The sequence below is a fragment of the Triturus cristatus genome, chromosome 4_1, assembly GCF_964204655.1.
Source record: "Triturus cristatus chromosome 4_1, aTriCri1.1, whole genome shotgun sequence".
Lineage (NCBI taxonomy): Eukaryota > Metazoa > Chordata > Amphibia > Caudata > Salamandridae > Triturus > Triturus cristatus.
The window spans coordinates 918,948,937-918,970,446 of NC_140585.1; the positions used below are offsets into that span (position 1 = coordinate 918,948,937).

Below are 21,510 nucleotides of genomic sequence, written 5' to 3' on the forward strand. Positions count from 1 at the left end.
GTGAAGGGATTTGTTTCCAATAAGTCTCATAGCCTTTCGGTATTAGTCTTTTAAACAGTCTTTTATTACGAAGATCCAAATGTAGAAAATTTCAGCCAACGCTCACCTTCCATCGGAGCGGACGGCTGCTTTACTTTTGCTCACTCAGATTTTGCAGCACACTGGCCCTTATCAAGGAGGCCCTCGCAACTGTTTAGCTTATGATCACTACAACTCGGATGCCTTTAAACATTTTGCCCTGAAGAAGTTCATTGTTATGAACGAAACGCGTTGGCTGACATTTTCTACATTTGGATCTTCGTAATAAAAGACTGTTTAAGACTAATACCGAAAGGCTATGAGACTTATTGGAAACAAATCCCTTCACACCTAACAGGTGGTGCACCACTCCGACAGTGGCTTTTATTTACGTTTCAAAAACCTGCAATAATAAAAGGCATTGTCATTTACAATACCAATAGGTCAAATTTCCGAAAATGCAATACCTATTTCAATGCAAATGATTGTTATAGATTGAATTCGATCTCCATAATAAGTGCTTTCTGAAATCGATCCCCATAGAGTTGGCCAAACAAAGCCCTTCTGTTATCTGCAAGAATAAATATAGTTAGAGATGTAAGTGCTCAAATACTGAAGGATTGTGTCTTGGAGAAATGTGTGTGTGACATCCTTGTTTGACTTTTAGCCTGCAAGCAAGTGATTTTGGGTTACTTCGAATATCAACTGCAAAGTGCCCTGTGGACATAGACATCAATGTGGTGCATATCATTAAGGCATAAATACATATAGATTATACTTTTACACTGAAGAAATGACAGCGCACATTAGAATAATGAACTTTTTTCTTGCAATTAATGGCATCGCAGTTTTACATGCTTCGTAAATTTAATATCATTTCATCAGCCAAAAAAATACCATTTATGCCTGAAGAAAGAATTGCTTGTTTTGTGAAATATTACCTCAGGGAATGTAAATAGGAGCTACTTCCTGTACCTGGAGGGAAGCTGGCAAGTACACACGCTCCCACAGATTGCCCCTCAGATGTTTATATTTTTGTTGAGGGTGTGAGGAGACAGGAGAGAATGAGGGAAAGGGGGCGCTCTTCATTTTTAGAATGGCCTCAACTTTTTTTTTTATGTTGCATATTTTGAAAACTACTTTATGTATCATTGCTTTATCCAGCTAAATTTGGAAGAGCTACACATCCCTGTTCTCTTAGATGTTCGAAAAGCTGCTGCAGCAAAATACCTCGTATTGTTACAGAACTAGGCAGACTGCATATCTTCTGGTAGGGGGAGGACCTCTGCAGCCCGCACTGTCAGATTAATTAGTGTGTCGAATATTACAGGGGGAGAGGTGCGCCGTAATAAATAAGAAATACTATAAAAGATAATCCTGTGCCATTTAACTCGCTTGCCGACCGCTCTTCTTACTGCACCGCTACTACTGGCTTCTTCTGCTGAGTAGTGGGGGCAGTGAGAGGGGGGTGTTATGTGAGTCCGGGACTCAGCAATTCTGGAAGGGATAGAGGGTTCCGCTATATGAAAGTGAAAGGGTGTTGTATGGCGCCGTATTTTAAAATAAGAAATGGATGTTCGTTAAGTAGTTTGTGGCCAGCCACGCAGAAGAAAACAAAAGCGCGACCGCCATTTTACATATTAAGTGCGGTCTGCTCGCTACAATGAAAGTGAAAGCACACATGGCGCACTGAATATTGCAGGAAAGCATGTCGGGCCTGCAGTAGTTGAAACTCATTAAAGAAAATAGTGCTTACAGACTAAGATAAGACGTACCTTGTAACAGAAGTAAAAGGGCCAGTCCTCATGGGAGGTTACAAATGAAGACAAGGCGGTACAAAAGAGGGACTAACAAGCCAAATAACGAATCAGAAACCAGCATTTAGGAAGGACAACACACAAACCAATGACAAATATGGGCGAAGAGTGGGCTGGGCCTCAAGTACATACTCCAATACAGCATGCTCGCAGAGCGGCGCATGCGCTGCTCTGGCTTGACATAAAAAAAAACGCAGAAGATCCATAGCACCTCAGCAAGACTGCTACGACACCACCAAAGTGAATTCAAGACACTAGTGCTTCCAGCGTTACATTGTCATCTCATAACCAGATGCTTACCTTTAAAACTCTTTTCATCTTCCACAGTTATCCATTGAAAAGGTTTGCAATACCTGCAAAAAAAGTTTCAGCGAGACTCCTAGAACAGGGTCTCGTACTCCTGACTAGCAGCTTAACTCATCGTCCTTTTCTGTAAGGAAAACCGCATTGGTGGAACAGCATTCTTAGTACAAGTAGCAAAACAATGAAACTCTTTGCCAGCCAAGATATGAAATCTTCAAGACCATCTAAAGTTCAAGCAAGAACAAAAAATGTCTCTCCAAAATAAAGTTGCAGAACAATCCACATCAAAGCAGAACTGCTGTTGACATCGGAACAGAACACTGCCCTGCTTTAATCACTGCTGGATGGATGACCGGGGTGAACAATCGTCACAAAAATCACAATAATTGAATTCCACAATGACCAGCTGTAATCAGTTTAAGCTGTATGATAATTTTAAAAGGTGTCTAACTGTCTCAGGAATCCCAATTGGGCTCTTTCATGTTGTCTTTAGTCTCTGCTGGCTGGATGACAGTGGCACCAAAATGTCTCCTGAATCACTCCAATTAACTCTACTGCAGCTGTGTGTAACCAGGACAGGCTGGTTGACAGTTTTATACTAGCTGTAACCCTGGCTGGCTAGAACGTGAGCAAAGCTACCATAGCATGTGCTTTACTGCCAGTAAACCACCGTCAATCCAACTCCCTCTCCCTCCCTCTTACTATATTCTCAAAAATTGCCTCTTTGCTAGTTTAAGAGCCTCTCTTGTCAAGGGTGGTTTCTGGATTCCATTTGTTTCATGTTTCAGGGTCTCCTTCTACCTTTCCAAGTAATACCAGTTTGTTCACCTGAGCAGGTCTAGGTCACATAAGTCCCTTTCGCCTGTGGTGTCCTCCAGGGCTCCATATGGTCTCCTGTCATCTTCAACCTATATATGGAGCCGCTTGGTGATCTACTCACAGATAACAGCATAAAGATTCACCAATGTGCAAAGGATACCCCCCACTGTACCTGAAAGTCTCCTCTGCTTCAGACATCAAACGCCTCAAAAACTGCTTGTACGTCAGCCAGAACTGGAGGACCAGCACCTACCTGAAGCTCAACCAAGACATAATACCCGTTATTTGCAGAGAGCAAAAAACATGATACAGTATAAATGTGGGTCAATGACATTAACCTTGAACTCTTCCTTCAAGAAACATATTGCCAAAAACAAAAAATGGCCTGGCCACTTCTCTATTCTCAAGAAAGTAAAAGAATTTCTTCCAGAAAACCACTTTAGAACTGCTGTACAAGCCCTCATACTCTTGCATGTGGATGATCATTATGGCCAGCTTCATGGCCTTGCCAACTCCACACTGGCATTCCTTACAGGGCATCTTCATCAAGGGCCTGAAGAAATATGATCACATCACCCCCATCCTGATGGAACTTCATTGGCTCTCTTTGCTGGCCCACACCATCTTCAAAACCAGCTGCATCATTTACAAAGCTATCCCGACCAACACCTCTGCCGATCGTGCAGCAAGCCCATGATCTCTGGTGAGTCTCGGCACACCTGCAGCCAGGACACTATCAGACAATGGACTAAGGTGTAAAAAACAGAACAAACAAAACAGCAGGCATTTTCCATCTGGGCACTCAGGACTTTGAACAACATCCACGTATCCATCAGGACCCCCTTCTTCTCAAACACTGCACCATTAAGGATTTGTTGAAGACACGCCTCTTTAAAGAACACTGCATCACAAAGCATGAACCATCCACAACCAGCTTCCTCTCTTCTTACTTGTTGACTTTCTGCTCGTCTTTGCCCATGTACTCCGTCTAGGTTTGCACAAATGAAATACCATATACATTCATGAATACTTGCGCACCTGATTTTCTTCTTTTTATCCACCATCTTACCATTCCAAGAATGAGGAAATAGTTTGCTCGTGGGACCTGAGGCACGCTCTCAGCTACTACATTCTCAGGTCTTCTGAGTTTAAAGTAGATAACTAAGTTTTTGTTGCTTCTGACAGCCCCTTTTTGGTAACTTGGTTTGGAAGCAAACGGTCTGAAGATGATTATCATTTTTCTTAAAGTTATGCTTTGAACTGGCAGGTAGTCGCTGAAAGACTTTCAAGCTCATTCTTTCAGATGCAAGGCAGGTACTGTGGCGGTTTTGCAAGATTGTCTTATCCAACCCATCCGCCAGCGACCTTTGCCTCTAAGCATGATTTCACTAAATAGTACTATTCGAACAAACAGAGCAGATTCCATTCTCAGCTCAGTAGAGCAGTGCAGATTGCTGGTCTGTATGAAAAGATGCAATCCTCGTAACTCTTCCTTCGCAGTTGCTTGGATACTGGCTCTCGTTCGAGTGTCAACATCCATTCGAAGGGCAATGGAAATGGCAGCTCCTGCAGATTCCTTATTGGTCTCTCGTTTGGTGTCGGCAAAATATTCTGGCAAATTTCGAAACCGGTGAAACTCGCCCATTTCTTTTTCTGCCTGTGCAGTGGAATTCAGATGACCCCTTTTGTTCACCGGTTAGGGGCTGGGCATGGCACAACCAAGCTGCTTTTAGCAGCCCTCTAAAGTGCTAAACAATAACCTTACCTTAATAATGATTACATTAAGGTAAATCTGTTGCTCGGACCACTGACTGTACTCCTGAAAGCAACTTCTCCAGCATGGAAGCCTGTGTGTGATTTGCCTTCGTGCAGGGGCCTCCTGGCGCTGTACCGAGGCAGACATCATGCACAGGTGTCCCTACCGGGGAACTTGCTTTGCTGAACTGTCAGAAACAGGCAGTGCTATTAACTTGATGTAATTACTATAAAGGCAGTTATAATGTCCCAACCATGGCAGTCGTGCGCAGCACAAATTTCCTTGCTCCGTGCATTCCTCGCTATGTGGAATGAGGAATGCTTATCCTGCGGGGCATTCTGCCTGTATTCCCACTTTGGGGAAAAAAAGAAAAAGGTGCGGGCTAATGGGAAACCATCAGAAACAGACCAAATTGCCCAACTGCTGTCTGCAAAATAAAAAATTCACCTACTATAAGGCCGAAACTGCTCTCCAAATCTAAGGTATCCTGTATTATGTATTGCTGATATCACCTCAGAGGTGTTGAGCCACTTCGGAATCAACGCCCTGCCGCTCACCGCTTGGCGCCTGAAAAGACTTTTCATGTTTGTAATCTGCATACCAGACCGAAAGGACATTACAGGTTGTGCATACTTCTCTGCTTGATTGTGGTCGCCTGAAGTATCTTTATATGGGGTGCTTGTAAGATTAATTGTGGATGTTTTTTTATGGATATGTGTAATGTTGTATCATTCTTTATGTTGCAGAAGACCGCAATCCTAACTACGATCGGTCTGCTAGAAGAACCACTAGGGAATGCTCGGCTTCATGTTGCTAGATTAATGGCTGCTCTTATCCAGACCAACACTGCCAGTGTGAACCAGGAGCTGTGCAGGCTCAGCACCATGGACTTATTACTTGTGAGTAGTATACCTGGGAAGAGGAGCATGTGTGTTGTTAATTGTTTACTTCTCAGCCTTTTTCAAAGTTTGGTTCAAATTCCTTGGAAATGTTTGTAATTTCTTGGTATTGTCCTCTCATACTTTACTGAGGTACTCTGTGTCGGCAGATTATTAATTATATGTTTTGTAACACAGCAACTACAGTGTACATGTTTTTATGGTGTTGCCTGTGATTCAGCATTGCTTTCCAGACGTAAGGAGTTGCCAAAATGTAAAGTGCAGAAAGATGAATGAGATATTCACAGGTCATGGAATTTGTTTCTATATATATCTTATATTAATTGCCTCACATTAATGTGAGTGAATAGTTCGCATCAGAAATATCCTGTTTCGTGAAAGACATGGAGAGGAAAATAAATTACCCCCCCCCCCCCCCCCCCCCCCCACACTGATGCTGTTTACCAGAGCTGGTTTCACCAGTCTGTTTTAATCGGATCCTTCAACTCCCTGTTTTTTGTTGTTGTTGAAAGAATCTCAAAAAAGAGAATTGCAATCGACTATACATTGAACGTCCAAGGAGCAGTGATTTATTACTTAGGTTGGTCTACGGAATACAGAAAGGCATACAGTTGTTTGTATATTTTGGAAACTGAATTGTTTGTCTGCAATATCAGCTTTGTGAGATGGATTGATTGATGAATTCAGACAGGTTTTATGAACATCATTTATTTCATGTCACATGCATGATCCCTAACTCGTTTGGAACTAATGGAGCAATGATAACCCATACGTAGGACATTCCCCTACATGATAATTTTAAAGCAGCTGTTTGAAGCTAGATGCGAGCATGTAGGGAATTAGCGAGAATGAGCCCTGATGGCTCGAGTATTTACAGTATTTGATTGTCATAGTGCAAAGCAAGATAGGAATTTAACAGTTCCTTAGGTTTCCCTTTTTCAGGGTTTATTTCTTCTTCTTTTTCTTCTGGTTTGTCCAGCGTCGTCTCTTCTTCTAGATCCACAATTTAGGGAGTGCCTCAAAGAGAAGAGAGACCGGGGTGAATGGCCTTTTCTTTGCCTCAGGTTATAGCAGTGGTAAGGGGTTGTGAAGGGATAACTACATCTTAACAAAATTGACCTTCACCAATGTGCCCACACGGTTTTGGCACTTGCGAGTCTCCCTTGATTGCGTCCTCTGATCTGTTAGTTTTAGGTGCCCACCGCACAGTCTGCTTGTGTAGTCATGGCCATCAGCGTTGAGGCAGTAATTAAATTGTAGCCGCCACCCCTTCGTGAGCAGATGCAAGCCCTCATGTGCTACTAGAATTAATTCTAACATGCGGTCTGAATTTGGAATTACTGTATCCCTCACTCCGGGAAGATGAGGAAACTGAATGTTTTGCGCACTTAGCTGGTGGGAGTATTTTGCTGGAAAAACTTTCTGTAAAGGGGTGCAATGGTGTGAAGCTGTGAGCCTTCATAACGTCTCCATCTATACTCCTATTAGAACAAGTTATTGCAGCTACATCAGCAGTTTGCAATGTTGCCTTTGTGGCTTCATCAGCCAGTGAATTACCTGAAACGTGTATTCCTACATGTTGGTGGCTCAGCTTGTGAATAACATGAGCCCATGGCAAACTCGTTTTAAATGGTACCACTTATCTCCAGCACATTTTATGCTTCATAGTGTTCCCTTTAGAATCCCGGAATCCAGTCTGGCTCCAATAATGTTGATACTCATTGTAAAACTGGACACAGTAATAAGAATCACACACTGTGTATGGGGAATTCAGGATCAGTATTTTCAAGCACAAGTATTAGAGCTTTCAGTTCTTTCAGCTGTGCAGTGCAATCATCTAGTGACTGCACAAATGTTTTAAGAGGTTGGAATTTGTCATTCCTCATTTTGCCCTCTACTGCTGCGCAAGCGGCTGAGTATTGGTATTTTGTTCCAACTGCCGGCTGGGCAGTACTGTCAGTGTAGATGATAGTCCTACTGATTTAGAGGCATTTTTTCACTGGCAGAGGTTTGTCTTGTTCATATTGTAGGTATGCTTGCGTTTGTAGTGTAGGGTCAAAGACATAACCTACGTCTGCTGCTGCAAGCAAATTAGCCCACTGTATCCATCTAGAATATAAGACTTTTGTGTTGGGAACTCTGGCCTTAGTGACCGTCTCGAAGACTGGAATCCTGGTTACCACAATTATGCATTTTCCCTGAGCCAGTGATCTATACAGCAGTCAGATTTATTTCTGTTGTTGGTGCAAAACGCATTTCTGCATTGGAATATACATACAATTTATATGCAATTGATACAGTGTCACCCTCTTTGAATGTGATGTGTGTATCCTGTGGTCCCTGCAACTATGCGGTTTACCCAGTTTGTTGTGTTTACGTGTGTGTGTGTGTGTGTGTAAGTGTTTTGCAGCTAACATGTCCGCTTGTACTGAACACAAGATCTGTGTGTGTTCTGGTGTCCAATGTTTGAGAGACGTGTGGACGAATCAGTTCATAAATTGGTTTAATCCGTTGTGCATAATCTGGTATATAAGTTTTACCAAAGTTTAGAAAACCTAAAAGCAATTGTAGCCTTTTTATTGTGGTTGGTGGTTGTAAAAGCTCACAATTCTCTAGGAAGTGTGTCTCTAAGCTCTTGCCTTTATTTGGCAACTCTTATCCCAAGAACAGGACACGTAGGCAATTTTAAAGGCAAAGTTAAATTTGTAACCCAAGCAAGCACATCTCAGGATTATGCTATCTACTCTTAAAAGTGTTGCTAAGTTATCATCCGTTGAGTATATATCATTGCCATAGGACAATGCTTTGTCATCAAAATCTTGTAACAGTTCTGTTAAACAAGCTGAAAACAACCCAGGTCTATTCTTATACCCTTGTAGCAATCGACAATATTATATTTAAGGGCCCAGGGTGGTAAATTAAGTCAAATACCTGCCTTCAGGGGCTATGTTGTTGCACACTGTTGCTTATTAGTTCTGCGCCATGTGCATTTTGAACTGCAAATGTGCGTGTAGCACTGTTCAGTTGTCTGTAGTCTAAGACTAAGCAATATGGATGATCTGGTTTCGTTACTGAAACCAAAGGATTGTTCATTGTCATGAGAGTGTTTCTGTAACCTGTTTGGCTTCATGTTTAATGGGGTATTGTTGCTGCACTTGTGGGTGGACCTTATGGGTATTATATGGTAAGGTGAATCTTCATCCCAACCCACATCATTGCGGTAGAACGCTGAGGCCTGTGCAAGGGCCCACTCTTAGGCAAATGTATGTTTAACTGATTCTGGAACGAGGTCGTAGAAGGCCGGTAGTATTGCATTGTCTCCCTGTGGGGCTTTTCTAGCAAACTCAGATGGGTAATCTTTTTTTTAGCTAAGAGAACGTCATAACCAAATGATAAGCTTTCCCAAAAGAGCACATGAATAGTGTGTGGTATATCACCCTTCATTTGGAGCTGTAATTCATACACTTGACATGGGACATTAAGTCTCTGGTCCAGTGTTTCCACCTGGACGTAGTCACTCGTTGCTACTGCCGCCAGAGTCTCAATAAGTATTTGACGCACTATCATAACTGCTGCCACGCTTTCCAGCAGAGTCAAAGCGCACACCCAGTTCAGAACCAGAGACCTCAATATGTGTGGCATGTTTAACTTCTATCCCAGCCACCTTCTTATTATTAAATTGAGGCTTTTGGTTTGGAAGTTTTTCTTTCTTTTTTTGTGAAGTCAGAAGAGCATTGAGAGTTGTCCTTCGATTTCACATATTCCTCCGACCTGCACTCTCATTGTCCTCCTCTCTCTGATCATTTTTGGGATGATTGTTGAAAGGAACGAGAAGGATTTGTATCAGTATCCTGATACCTGTAAGGCTGTTTAATTGTTTCACAGTTAAACAAGTTATAGCTCTTCTCAGAGGATTCCTGGTGAGGAGTTCCACCCTGTGGTTTAGTCTTCTCTTTATTTTTCTTAGTATCCCAGCGTTTTTTTTTGTTAGAAGACTGTTTCAGGTTATCCTTATCAGAATTACCCTGTAGTTGTGGTTTATTAGGTTTAGCTCCCAAATTATCTTAGCCTATTGAGGAATAACTTTCTGGAATAATTTTAGCTAGTTCACGCTCTCGGTCTGCCGGAGCAAACTACGCGAGACGTTGGCATACTGCCAATGCAGCTGCTGCCCCTATTATCATTGAGGATACTGTACCTAAATTACCCATTAATGTCATCCCCAAATCCAGGGCCTGGGCTGCTCTGAATTTTGAATCTGTTTAAGGACCTCTGTTAAAACAGCCATTAATAGTGTGCCATGTGTTATGGTATAGAATGCAGCAAATACTGTGCCCCATTGGGCACAGTCTTCTAGCTGGAAAACCATCTACAAACGAAGGCACATTGTGAGAATTCTATGTTTTTCTTGGGTTCCCGTATGGGAAAACACTGCTTAAAGCTGGTTTGTTTTTCGTGCAATTCAGAACGGAATCATGTCCTTTGTCTTGACGGGAACCTTGCCCATAATTGCATTAATAGTCACTGGACTATTTCCAGGCATCACCAATTGTGGTTGTGCAGATTGAACAGCCCTTGCTGGGATAGCTGTTATTATTCGCATAACTAATTGCAATAGTCATCCTTATAGTGTAACAGTATCTGTGTAAAGTATTACAAATTCTGCTGCTGTAAGAACTCCTGGTTGCAGATATGGTGTCTAGCCGACTAGGACTGTCCATGTTGCTGCCTCATTACTGAGGGGACCCTGTCTGACATTTTCTAATGTATGTGGTAGGATGCCTAGGAACCAGTTCAAGTGTTCCGGATATCTTAATATAATTTCTAAATTATCATATGGTCTATAGTTGTTTGGTACTGCTGCTTCAGGGTATGTGTGAAAATTCCTTGTGTTGGCATTTACTGTCTGGAATGTAACCCATAAATGGAAAACCTCTGTTCTGTACAGTTCATGGGCCTCTACCATGATGGTAACATTCCCTCCCGCTTGAGGGAGCCCATTTTGTATTAACATTTGTGTTAAAGCATGTCTGCAGTTTAGTGGTAAAACCACCTGTCCTGGATGGATTAGCCATTCAGATATGTGGTATTCAGAGAGGGTAGCTTAGCTATTGTGGGGTGATGCTTTTTAAATATTCAAGCTTGAACAACCTTCAGCTAGAAATAGGGGTTTTGTACTTTGCTGGGGATGATATTTTCCTAGCACCAAAAACATATCCAGTTAACAGGCCAATAGGGCTTTGGGCACACTCAAGAAAAACTACTCGAGAGACCCCATTAAATAAGTTCCCATGTCATACGCTTCTTATTATTTCATTGAGACTGTGCGTTTGGACAACATAAAAATAAAAACTGTGCAGCACACCATCAAAATATGTTGACCTTAGTCCTGGCTAGCTCACAGTGCACCATTTGAACCTCTAAACCTTACAAGGTATGGAATGCTATGTGCAAATTTATAACAAGACAACCCTTACTCTCCAGTAATTGTGTTAACAGATCTAACCCTTTAGTGAGTAACTTAGGCATGCCCAAAGGGAGACACAAGAAATACTCAAATTGGCATTTCAAGTATTTAAAGAAGCAATAAGATTCTTGTGTGAAACAGGGTAATCAGCATTATGAGACTGGTAAAGAAAATAAACCGTTCAACCAGCATGCTGTTACATAGATTATATGAGAAAATATAATTGTACCTATACTCCTAACTAGCGCTTTCTATCCTAATATGCAAAGGGTGTGCTGATCTGCCAAAATACATACCCTTAGAGGTCTAACTCCCCATTTACCCGAGGGTATGTGTCATCTGGTAGCCCATCGTAGTTTAGTGTTGGCCGTTGTCCTTCTCATGAGGGTAACAGGATTCAGCAGAGCTTGAATTCCAACATGGGACGACCTTGACAGTGCCAGCGAAATGTTCCTCTACCAAAACAAGGGTCTGGAAGAGTTTTTTTTTTAATAAACTTCACTCATACTCTCTATGCCGGAGTTCCAGTCTGGCTGTTATTGTTTGTTCTACCATTGCAGAGCTGCCGCCGAACAGACAACATCAAACAACAAGATTTTGCACAGGGAACTTAGTCCTGTCAGAGAATGTTCAAGGCCCTGATGCTAACCCATGAAGAAGTGAAATATAAACAGTAGCCTGTATAAAGAATATTATTCCATATGGGCACACAAGCAAAGTAGAGTCGTTGTTTAAAAAGATGTCAACTTTAAATGTCAACATGTAAAGTGGTGGTTTTCGGTGCCCAGGGCCTATGTAACCACACGTCAGACTGATTTACAACATATTTGTGTAATGTGATGTTCGAGGCATATGAGCTGCAGATTGTACACTTAGCATAGATCGCCATCTGGTGTTGGGCCCGGATGTTTGCAGTTTGTTTTTGTTCTTTGGACAGTCTTTGGAAGTCACGAGTTCGGTGACTCCTCCTTCGGTCCGTACTGCGCATGGGCTTCGGCTCCATCCTCAGATTGTTTTTTTTCCGCCATCGGGCTCGGATGTGATACTTCGTGCTCCGGCTTCGAACTTCTACGGTTCCAGCCTCGATGGAAAATCCTCGTTCTTCGAGTTTTCTTCATCCAATCTTCATCTCTCGAAGCGGCACTTTTCTCCATCCCGTACATCGGCACCGGCCTTCGGGCCCTCCTCGACTCTGGTCCCGGCCGATGGAAAGGACTCCGTTCAAAAAGTGCCCAAAATGTGGGTCTAAATTTCCCCACACCGACCTCCATCAGGTGTGTAACCTTTGCCTCTCTCCAGAACACGAGGCTAGAGACTGCCCCGCCTGCAAGTCTTTTCGATCTAAAAAGACCATCCGGGATCGAAGAGCTCGACGCACCATGGCGCACTCCTCGACCGCGGGTCCACCGGACATCTTCGGAGACGACGCCGAAGCTTCGGGCAACTACACACCCAGCAGGAGGACGACGTTGTCAGCGCTTCCGAGGCCGACGACTCCGACGTGGAGGACATCACACCGGCGCAGCGGGTCGTGAGTACCGTACCCCCTCCCACCCCCGCGCCCAAAACCAAAGAGACTCAGGTTACACCCTCGCCTGCAGGCCTGGGCAAAACCAAGCACACAGCTTCTATCACCCCACCTTCGGGCCCGGTGTCGAAGCCTCAGAAGTCTCACGGCAGCTCGGGCTCGAGCCAGCCGACGCCTGGTGCCGAAAAACACCATCCGGCACCGAAGAAAGTGATACCCAGCTCGACTCCGAAGCCACCGGTGCTGAAGCCTGGACTCTCGGTGCCGACCAAACACAAATCTGTCGGCACCGACGCTCCGGCGCCGAAAACTCCTTCGACGCCGAAAAAACCGGAGGCTCCAAAAAAGCATGGCGCACAGAAACCATCGAAGCCCTCTGCTCCGAAACTATCGGCGCCAGCGGACGATTCGGCGCCACTGGCTCTGTTTACACCAGACCCTTTGCAAAAGACTCTATCTAAAGATCCAAAGACTGGGCTATTGACTTTAATTATCAAGAAAAGACGCCTTGACACTCCGGCTCCTCCTCCACCACCCAAACGGAAGGACTCTGCTACTTCTCCCCTCAGAGTGCCCTCCCCACTACCTCCTCCTCTGCCTCCTCCACCTCCTCCACCCCCTCCCCCTCCCAGGTCTCCGCCACCTTTACCTCATCACTCCCCGACCCCGTCCCCAGATCCGGATGACGGGGATCCGGATTATGACCCGGCGGACGCCCCAATGGACCCCACTCCACCGGGGACCCCAGACCCATGGGAAGACTACCACAACCCTGACATACCTGATATGCCTCAGGACGACCTATACCCATCCAGGCCGTCTCCTCCAGAGGACTCCTTAGGGTTTCATCACTTAGTGCAGAGAGCAGCACACTACCATGGGGTGGACATGCACAGCGAACCAGTGGAAGACGACTTCCTACTGGACACATTTGACATTCAGGACAAATCCACGTCTATCTTGCCCATGCTTAAAGGTGTCACCAAGCATGCTGCAGAGGTGTTCAGAGACCCTGTCAGGGCCAGGGTACTGAACCCTAGAATAGAGAAAAAGTACAAGGCGGCACCCACAGACCCTGCATACATTAAGGGCCCTGCTCCCTTAGATTCCCTAGTTGTCTCCACAGCTAGAAAGCGGGCTAACTCCCAGTCCTCAGGAGAAGCCCCACCGCCAGACAAGGAATCGAAACTTTTAGACGCGTCTGGCAAACGCACCGCCTCCCAAGCTGCAAACATGTGGCGCATTGCAAATACACAAGCACTACTTGCGCGCTATGACAGAGCACACTACGACGAACTTGAGGCTCTTATGCAGCACCTCCCCGAAAAACACAAGCGCAAGGCTCATGACCTGATACAGGAGGGTAAACTAATTACAAACACCTCCATTAAGTGTGCCCTCGATGCAGCCGACACTGCTTCTAGAGCCATAAATACCAGTGTCCTGCTTCATCGTCATGCCTGGCTCAGGATCTCAGGGTTCAAGCCTGAAGTCCAGGCGTCCATACTAAATCACCCTTTTGACCAACAAACTCTCTTTGGGCCAAAGGTGGACGAAGCGTTGGAAAAGATGAAAAAGGACACAGACACAGCAAAGTCTATGGGGGCACTCCAAACACAGGCCCCTAAACGTTCCTTTCGACGCTCATCCTTTCGTAGCACAGGCAGAGGCTTCTCCACCGATAGCGCCTCTACCTCCTACAAGTCCCCTCCTCAAAATACCTTTTCAAAGGGCAACCAAAGGGGTGGTTACAGAGGCAACAACAATAAGGGCAGGGGCAAAACTAACACCACCCGTTCCGCAACCCCGCCCGCACAATGACTTCCCTTCCCTCCCCCCAGACCATCCCACTCCGGTTGGGGGCAGACTACAACAATTTATCCACGCATGGGAATCCATAACATCGGACAAATGGGTGAACCAAATTATTCGGTCAGGGTACTGTCTCGAGCTAACATCTACCCCACCCAATATCCCACCACGACACCGTCCAATGTCTCAAGAACATTCCACACTGCTCAAACAGGAGGTGCTCTCCCTCCTCCAAAAACACGCTATAGAGCAGGTCCCCGTCAATCAGCAAAATCTAGGGGTCTACTCCCTGTATTTCCTTATACCAAAGAAAGACGGGACCCTGAGACCCATTCTGGACCTCCGGCCTCTAAATGCGTACATACATTCAGACCATTTCCACATGGTCACCCTACAACAAGTCCTCCCGCTCCTCTGTCAGGGAGACTTTCTCACTACCTTGGATCTCAAGGACGCATACTTTCACATTCCAATACACCCTTCTCACAGGAAGTACCTCAGGTTCGTGGTGGACGGTCAGCATTACCAATTCACGGTTCTCCCCTTCGGGGTCACCACCGCACCACGGGTGTTTACCAAATGCCTAGCGGTAGTAGCAGCACACCTCAGGCGTCAACATGTTCACGTCTTCCCTTACTTAGACGACTGGCTGATAAAAGCTGCGTCCTACCACCAATGTGTGCAACATACAAACAGCACCATCCAGCTGCTCCACCAACTAGGCTTCACGGTGAACTACCAAAAGTCCCACCTTGTACCATCTCACACAAAGCAATATCTCGGGGCCACTATAGACACCTCCAAAGGTATTGCCTATCCAAACTCAGCCAGGATCGCAAGCATACAAGCCTTGCGCAAAACATTCCTTCCTCAACATTCTCTTCCAGCAAGAGTGTTTATGAAGCTCATAGGAATGATGGCGTCTTGCATTTTCATAGTGCCCCATGCAAGACTCCACATGCGTCCACTTCAAGAGTGCCTAGCACGACAGTGGAACCAGGCCCAGGGTCAGCTAACGGATCTGGTGTTGGTGGACGGCCGCACCCATCACTCTCTGCAGTGGTGGAACACCACAAACCTTTCCAAAGGGCGGCCGTTCCTGGACCCGGTTCCTCAGGTGATTCTAACAGCGGACGCATCGCTCTCCGGCTGGGGAGCGCACCTCCTACACCTCACAATGCAAGGTCTATGGACGCCACAGCAAAAATCGCTCCACATCAACCATCTGGAGCTCTTGGCTATCTTTCTAGCCCTAAAATCTTTCCAAAAACAGATTTCAGGCAAAGCAGTCCTCATTCGCACAGACAACATGACTGCAATGTATTATATCCAAAAACAGGGGGGGACACACTCTCCCCAGCTCTCCCGCTTAGCCCAGAGCATATGGAGATGGGCAATTCCCCAAAACATCTTTCTCCTGGCACAGCACGTTCCAGGCGTACAAAACACCATGGCAGATCTGCTCAGCAGACAAACGCAACAACTACACGAATGGGAACTGCATCCACAAGTTCTTCACCCATTCTTCCAACAGTGGGGGCATCCTCAGATAGACCTCTTCGCCACCCACGAAAACAAAAAATGCCCAAGCTTCGCCGCCAGATACCCACACCCATTGTCCAAGGGCAATGCGATATGGATGAACTGGTCAGGCAGATTTGCATACGCCTTTCCACCTCTCCCACTAATTCCATTAGTGGTAAGGAAGCTACAACAGCACTCCCTCACACTCATTCTAGTAGCTCCGACATGGGCCAGGCAGCCGTGGTACACCACACTACTACAACTATCAGTGGTACCACATCAAAAACTGCACCTGTCCCCATGCCTCCTAACTCAGAACCATGGAGAAATCAGGCACCCGGACCCAGCTCAGCTCAACCTTGCGATCTGGCTCCTGAAATCTTAGAATTTGGATACCTTAACCTTCCCCCTGATTGCATCATCATGGAAGCCAGACGTCCTACCACTAGAGCATGCTATGCCGCAAAGTGGAAAAGATTTGTAATTTACTGCCGTAACAATACAATCAACCCTTTAGATGCATCCATACAGCACATCATATGCTATCTGCTCCATCTTCACAGGTGTAACCTGGCATATTCATCCATACGCCTACACCTAGCAGCGATCGCTGCTTATCTACAAAACAGACAGCATTTATCACTGTTCAGAGTGCCCACTATTAAAGCCTTTATGGAAGGCCTTAAACGAGTAATTCCTCCCAGGGCACCACCTTCCCCTGTATGGAATCTAAATGTAGTTCTTACACAGCTAATGGGTCCGCCCTTCGAACCAATGCATAAATGTGAGCTACAGTTTCTCACCTGGAAAACAGCTTTTCTCATAGCTATCACTTCCCTTAGAAGGGTTGGTGAAATACAAGCGTTCACTATACAGGAACCCTTCCTACAAATACATCACAGCAAGGTCATACTTCGTACAAATCCGAAGTTTCTGCCCAAGGTCATTTCCCCCTTCCATCTCAATCAATCGGTGGAATTACCTGTCTTCTTCTCGCAACCTCAATCTGTTGCAGAAAGGGCTTTACACACACTTGATGTTAAGAGGGCTTTGCTGTACTACATACAAAGAACGCAACCTGTCAGGAAGACTAAACAATTGTTTGTTTCCTTCTCTCCACCACATAAAGGCAACCCCATCTCTAAATCAGGGATAGCTAGGTGGATTGTAAAGTGCATACAAATTTGCTATCAAAAGGCAAAAAGAACATTATCTGTTCCACCTAAAGCCCACTCTACTAGAAAGTTAGGGGCTTCTATGGCCTTTCTAGGGAACATACCCTTAGATGACATCTGCAAAGCAGCCACATGGTCAACACCGCACACCTTCACAAAACATTACTGTGTAGACGTGCATTCCAAGCAACAAGCTAGTGTGGGCCAGGCTGTACTAAAGACACTTTTTCAAACCGCTGCAACGGATACCGGTGGTCGCCGCTAAGGTTGGGTACTGCTATATAATCTATGCTAAGTGTACAATCTGCAGCTCATATGCCTCGAACGGAATATGCTACTTACCAGTATGCATCTGTTCTTGGCATGTAGAGCTGCAGAGTTGTACACACCCACCCGCCTCCCCGGCTACCTGTATCCGTTCCAGTACATCTTATTTAGATACAACACACATGGGTTTCTCACTGTTATTACTACGCTCCATCATTTCCCTGTTGGCGAAAAACAATCTGAGGATGGAGCCGAAGCCCATGCGCAGTACGGACCGAAGGAGGAGTCACTGAACTCGTGACTTCCAAAGACTGTCCAAAGAACAAAAACAAACTGCAAACATCCGGGCCCAACACCAGATGGCGATCTATGCTAAGTGTACAACTCTGCAGCTCTACATGCCAAGAACAGATGCATACTGGTAAGTAGCATATTCCTTATTATTTAAGTTTAACTGATGTATTGTGTTATTTCTTACCCTGAAGAAGTCTGTAAGAGATGAAACAAAAGTTGGCTAGAGCAAAGTATTAAGACTTTTGTTTAGACGTATTGCTTTGAGGTTCTTGAGTGCCTTTGGTTTTTAAATTGGATTGTTCCTGTTGAACAGTGAGTGATGGACGTTCTTTCCTTCTAGTAGCACTGGATGACGATTTGGAATCACTTTGACAGACTGATCTGTGGTATCATTGAGATGTGTTCCTCCTTGTTTGCCAGCTGTCAGAACTACTGTTGACAAATTCAAGATGCTCACATTATCCCAAGTTCTATCTGCTCTGGGTCCCAGCAACTGGATAACAGTGCTGGACTTGCAGGATGCCTACTTTCACATTCGCGTCTGGCAGTCCACAGGTATTACCTTCGGTTTGCAATGGGTCATTAACATTTCTAGATTTCCATGCTCCCCTTAGGCCTCACCAGTGCCCTTTGGGTGTTCACGCAAGTGATGGCTGTGGTTGCAGCACATCTTTTGAAGTTGGTAATACCAGTCTTCCCTTACCTCAATGACTGGCTGCTGAAGGCAGGCTTGCCACAATTAGTCACAGACCATCTCCAGATGACGGGTCTGGGGTCCTGTGCCAGGATTCTCAGCACCTCTGAAGCTGACAGAGTTGCCAGTGCATCTCCGTGGTCCTGAACCACCTGGCACGACCTTTATATACCAGCGTGGATGAGTTCAGCCGGCATTGCATAGCTGATCACAAATGGCAATTAGTCCGAGATGGCACTGGAAAGTTTCGAGCATTGGAGAGTACCCTGGGTCAATTTCTTACCCACTGCCAGGAACTCAGTGTTCAAGCATGTGTGTGTTTGAGATCCCAAGGCAATTCTCCCTAGGAGACGCTTTGTTCCTAAAGTGGAGTTTGAGGCTCCCTTATGCCTTCCTGCCTCTCCTGCCCAGAGTTCTGAAGATCCAGGAACAAGCAGTCCCAAGTAATTCTAGTGGCTTTACATTGGGGAAGCAGGATGTGGAGCCCAGAACCTCTGGGTATGAGCATCTGTTCCCAATCAAGCTGCTGCTTTGGGTGGATCTGCTGTCATAGCAGCAGGGTAAAAGTCTCCATCCAGGCCTACGCATGCTACACCTCTATGCATTTAAATTGAGCGACAACAGCTGTCTGCGTTCCACCTCCCTTCCGGGGTAGTGCATATCATCTTGGCAGCCATGTGTCCTTTAAAAACTTTGCTGGATGCTGAGAGTAGTTTGTCGCCTGCTGCTCTTGTCAGGTAGTACCATTGCATGCCAAATTATCAGATGTGTTGCATTTGGTATGATCTTTAGCCAAGCAAGTATTTGCTGTGACCACTGTTAAAGATTGTATCTGAAAGAGCCAGTCATAGATTTCTTACCTTAGAATTACCCCAGGCGTCAAACTGGATCCGTAGAATTATTTCTTACCAGTACCCCTGCACGTCAGTGGGTGGTGTCAGTCGACTCCGCATTTGGCGTCGTGGTCGCCGGGATGACGCTGCAGTGTCTACTTATATGCCACACCTGTGCTCTGACGTCAGTTCTTTCTTTTTCTGTGCCAGCCAAGCGCAGATCCGGAGAGAGCTACACCTTTTGTCACTTTTTGACTAAACTTTTTTGATGTTTTGTCGACTGCATTTTTGAGTCTTTGACCACGACCTGAATTTGTGCTCAGACTGCCGTGCCATGAATCCAAAGTCTTTACGGGAGTGGTCCCGAAAGCTCTTGGAGGCCTGACAGTCTGCTCCAGGTCGCTCACGGTCTCTCCCGGTCTCATGTGACGAAGGTCTTGAGGCCACTCGCAGAGCCCCCTAACCTCGTCGCACTTAGTCTTTGAAATCTTCAGGTAAGTCGAAGCACAAGAAGAAAGCGAAGAAGCACTGGCGCTCTAGCCTTTTCACTGTCGTTTGGCTGACGTGACACGAGACCCGGAGCACCGTCTCTTGAAGGCTCTGTCTCCGGTGCCTCCTTCATGGGCGACTCCGCGCCTCCCTCCATTCCCAGGAGCAGGAGCATCCCCTGCCCAAGTTCGACGAGGCCCTCCACCTATTCTTTGTGCAGCCCGAATCCGCCGGTGTGCCTTCAGGCCCCGCGGAGGCGGTCAGGAGTCCAGGGCTTTCGATGCCGGTGACTCCAGCCCCGGTGCCGGAGGACCCCTGTGGATCCAGGCCTGGATCTGGACCAACGCCTGACAATCTTCCTTTTTCCCTGGCGATGACGCCCCGGCACCGACCGTGCCCCTGGACGACACCGCCCCCATCCTTACCCCTGAGACGGACCCGTAGCTGGACCGACATCGGATCCAACGCCGGAGAGTACTTTTGTTCCCCTGTTCATCCCTGGTGTTCCCTATCACCCAGAAGATGTTTAGGACTGGGAGGGGTCGCTGGAGACTGGAGAGAGGACCTGGGTAACGCCAATGGTCTGGACCCTTCTCCAAGCCTTGGCATGCTTTCTCCCCTTACTGTAGCTACAGAGAGGGAGTGTCCTACACTGTGGTGGTGAGAAGGGCGGCCGAGGTCTTGGGCCTTGAGCTCCCTTTAGTGGCAGTCAGGACTAATCTCCTGACAAAGGTGCTTCAATCTGCGGCATCCACTTCCGAACCCCTATTGCCCTACAATGAAGCCCTCACTGACGTCCTTCTGGGCACCTGGTCCAAGCCCAGAACAGGGGCTCCTGTGGAAAGGACGATCGCCCGCCGCCATCGCCCAGCCCCGAGCGACCCAGTTTTCCTCACCCAACATCCTTCCCCATAGAGCTTGGTGGTCCAAGACTCTTCTTCAAAGGGCCCATTCCCTTCTGCTCCTCCAGATAGGGAATCTAAGAATCTGGATCACTTTGGGAAGCACATGTTTTCTTCCTCCAGCTTAGTACCGTGGCCTGTGACTACCTTGGCCTCTTGGGCCGACACACTCATCCATCTGGGTCCATCTGGGACTCTGTTGCTCAAGAGCTGCCTCACTGCCTTTAGGAGGCCTGGGACGTTCTCTCTCAGGCAGTGGCGGATAGGAGGGACGCAGCCAAATTCACAACCAGCGCCACGACCGACACCAACTCCGCAGCCATAGAATTTCACTGCTGGATCTCCTGATGCGCCGACAAGCTCGCACATCTCCGCCACCCCGCCAAACAACGCCCTCTGAAGGCAGCCTGGTTCACCACAGAACTACAAGAAGCCAGACACTCCTGCAGAACCAGAAAACAACCGAAGCACAGAACCACAGGAGCGCCCTGATGGAATACCACCAGCTCATAGGAGACACCAAACGGAGCTTCATAAGAGACGAAGTCCAGACCAACGTGACCAACGCCAAGCAACTGTTCAACGTCATACAGCAGTTCGCAAAACCCACCAGCGAAGCCCCGGACGTCAAACCTTCCCAGGAACTCTGCGACAAGCTCAGCTCCTACTTCCATCTGAAGATTAAGGTCCTCTACAACAACTTCCGCAAACAGACGCCGGACACCACCCCCCTACCCGCTGCTGCTTATGAGCCAGCCATCATGACCTGGGACCCCGCCACCGTCTAACTCATCACCGTTACAATGAAGAAAATGCTCTCAGGAGCCCCAACGGACCCCTGCCTACCGCACATATTCCACAGGGCCGCCGCCACCATCGCACCTGAACTAGGACGGACCATCAACGCCTCCTT

General features: G+C 46.4%; 1 protein-coding gene across 5 annotated transcripts in view; it reads left to right on the forward strand.

Moving 5' to 3' along the window:
• Positions 1-21,510, forward strand: part of PPP6R2 (protein phosphatase 6 regulatory subunit 2) — a 913,508-nt gene that overhangs the window by 407,088 nt on the left and 484,910 nt on the right. For all 5 annotated transcript variants that reach the window (XM_085653731.1, XM_085653733.1, XM_085653735.1 and 2 more), the window contains exon 10: positions 5,460-5,612. In XM_085653731.1, coding sequence (XP_085509857.1) covers positions 5,460-5,612 — 153 coding nt within the window. The remainder of the gene's footprint in view (positions 1-5,459; positions 5,613-21,510) is intronic.